Source organism: Phacochoerus africanus, chromosome 8, assembly GCF_016906955.1.
Source record: "Phacochoerus africanus isolate WHEZ1 chromosome 8, ROS_Pafr_v1, whole genome shotgun sequence".
In the NCBI taxonomy this organism is placed as follows: domain Eukaryota; kingdom Metazoa; phylum Chordata; class Mammalia; order Artiodactyla; family Suidae; genus Phacochoerus; species Phacochoerus africanus.
Window position 1 is genome coordinate 49,476,561 of NC_062551.1, and position 3,223 is coordinate 49,479,783.

General features: G+C 45.8%; 1 protein-coding gene across 1 annotated transcript; it reads left to right on the plus strand.

The window, feature by feature from the left end:
• Positions 1 to 1,445: 1,445 nt before the first annotated feature.
• LOC125133210 (enolase-phosphatase E1-like) lies at positions 1,446 to 1,977 on the plus strand. Its single transcript, XM_047791337.1, is given in 2 exon segments — positions 1,446 to 1,669; positions 1,671 to 1,977. Coding segments are annotated over 2 exon segments (486 nt in total). The 5' UTR covers positions 1,446 to 1,490.
• The last annotated feature ends 1,246 nt before the right edge of the window (positions 1,978 to 3,223 follow it).

Here is a 3,223-nt window from a genome sequence, read left to right on the forward strand (position 1 = left end):
TGCAGCAGAATGGGAGTGATATAAACCTGAAGCCCACCAAATAATCACTCCTTTCCCAGAACAGTTAACCAGTTTCCCCACTTTACCAGGTGCCCCAAGAGTGGGTATCTCCTGGGGAGGCATCTTGCAGAACTCAAATCGGTATAGAGTTATAATGTCAAAGTACTTAAAACATACAGTAAAAACCTCCCCCACCTACACCTGGAGTCTCTTTCAAGTGGCAATAACAATGCCTGATACTGCACTGGCTTCCTCTACCTCCGGCTTCTCCCTCCAACAAATTCTGCACTTTATCATCAAAATAATCGTTCTGTAACATTGAATCATGGACTCCTTTACAATCACATGGTCCAAAGTTCTTCCTTACTTTAAAGATGAGGAATCTAAGGCCCAGAGAGGTTAAAGGAATGTCATTGAATCGAGGTCCTAATAGGAATGTCATTGCCATCCGCAAAAGCCTTTGGATAAATCCCCAACTCTTTAGGCTAACAGGCAAAGCCCTTCCCACCCCACCCACAACCCACCTATTGAAACTCCTCTCCCTCTAGTCTCCCTCACAAACCCTTGAACCTGACTGATTTCCTCTCTATTCCTTGAACGCATGCCACACACATGGCCTCATCTCAGATGGTTTCAATGGAATGTCCCTCCACCTGCTCTTCCAACCTTCTCACATGTGTGAGGGTCACTGGCTCTGGAAGCCTTCTCTGGCCAGCTTAGCCCACAGGGCAGCTCTCCAACCTTTGAACTCCCAAAGCTCTCACTGTCCATTACAACTCTTTGTTTTTTAATTTTTTGTCTTTTTAGGGCCTCACTCGCAGCATATGGAGGTTCCCAGGTCAAATCAGAGCTGTAGCCACCAGCCTACACCACAGCCACAGCAAGGTGGGATCCAAGCCGCATCTGCGACCTACACCATAGTTCACGGCAACACCACTGAGCGAGACCAGGGATCAAACCACTGAGCGAGACCAGGGATCAACCCACTGAGAGAGACCAGGGATCAAACCTGCGTCCTCATGGATGCTAGTCAGGTTCATTAACCACTGAGCTACGATGGGAACTCCTGTCCGTCACAACTCTTGGCCTGTGTTTAATTATATGCAGTCCTGATACTGTGATTTCTATGTTCACCTGTCTTATTGCCTCTCCCTCCACCCAGACCAAAACCTCCTAAAAGACAAGGGTTGTACTTTCTGTTTCTCCACATCTACCCATGACGGAGAACATTTCCTTGAGCACCTACTGTATGGAAACTGCTGTTCTGGGTACTTTACGTAATGTTATTTCATTTGGTCCTCACAATTTTCTCATAAATGTGAAAACTGAAGCTCAGAGAACAAAACACTGAGGTCACACAACCAAAACGTGGCAGAATCGTGAAGGGAATCCAGGTCCCCGAGCCTCAAAAAGCCTTCAGTCATAAACGATGCTACCCCTCTGTTCCAATCCCTGCAGCACCTGGGGATGGGGCACATGACTCGCAGCAGATGATCAAGGCCGTGGGAGATAACGCCTGCTGGCAGATGTCTCCAGAGCAAAAGACAATAGCACTGAAACAGCTGCAGGGCCACATGTGGAGGGCAGCATTCAAAGCTGGGTGCATGAAAGCAGAGTTCTTTGAAGATATAGTTCCCTCAGTCAGGAAATGGAGATAGGCTGGAATGTCAGGGAGTAGAGGCACAGAAACTATTACTTGGGCAATCTGCGGAGGGAGATATTCCTGAGCTTGTTGATGGTCACTTTGATACCAACACTGGACACAAAGTGGAGGGTAAGAGTTATCGAAAGATTGCCAACAGCATTGGGTACTCTACCAGCAACATCTTGCTTCTGAAGGATGTCACCCAAGAGGCCAGTGCTGCTGAGGAGTCAGATGTGCATGTGGCTACTGTGGTGAGACCTGGCAACTCGGGGTCAGCAAACAGTGAGAAGACTTTCTGCAGCCTCACGCTGAACTTGCCTTCCTCCATCTAGTGGGGAAGGCGCTAGGGAAGACCAGACTGTCTTCACAGAGTGCTCCCTGCAGCCTCATTTTATTCTGATGGTAGAAGTAATTTACTTAAAAAATACACTAAGGTATGTAAGTGTGTATATGTGTATGTTCAAATTACCTTTTCAGAGGCACATAAAAAAAGAGTTGTCAGTCAGAGCACACGTTGGACATTTGGAAAACAACAATGGCAACAACTGTATGACACACTTAATGCCTGGAAATAACACTTGAACAAAGTGAAAAACAGCCTTTTGAGTCTTTCTGACACCTAAATTCTTTTTTTTTTTTTGTCTTTTTGCCTTTTCTTGAGCCGCTCCCACTGCGTATGGAGGTTCCCAGGCTAGGGGTCCAATCAGAGCTATAGCTGCCAGCCTACACCAGAGCCACAGCAACGCAGGATCTAAGCTGTGTTTGCAACCTACACCACAGCTCATGGCAACGCTGGAGCCTTAACCCACTGAGCAAGGCCAGGGATCGAACCTGAAACTTCATGGTTCCTAGTCAGATTTGTTAACCACTATGCCATGACGGGAACTCCTCTGACACCTAAATTCTTATGCTATATAATTTTGTTCTTTTTGGAAAAAAAAAATCTAAATCATAGTAAAACATTATAGACCCTCAGTGGTTAATGAATCCAACTAGGAACCATGAGGTTGCAGGTTCCATCCCTGGCCTTGCTCAGTGGGTTAAGGATCCAGTGTTGCCGTGAGCTGTGGTGTAGGTCACAGACTCGGCTCGGATCCCGAGTTCCTGCGGCTGTGGTGTAGGCCGGCAGCTGTAGCTCCGATTAGACCCCTAGCCTGGGAACCTCCATATGCTGCGGGAGCAGCCCAAGAAGTGGCAAAAAGACAAAAAACAAACAAACAAACGAAAAAACATTATAGACTGAAATCTGACTATAGTATGGACATTTACTGTCTCAACTTTAAAAGAAATTAAAAAGAGGTCACAATCTTCAGAGGATACAAAGTAGTTACAAAGGGTCACTACGTCTATCTTGTAGAATACATAAGTTGTGTTCTGTTAGGAAGGGCTTTGAGCTGCAACAAGAGCCTTACTGAGAGGATATATGGAGGAAAGACACTTTAATTAGGGGAATGGGTTGCAAGGATCAAACCTTGCAATCTTAGCTATCTCCAATGAAGCATTTACTGAGCAGAGATGTCATAGTAATATAATTACATCACATCAGAAAAGGTTGGAAAACTGAGTACAACTATAAAA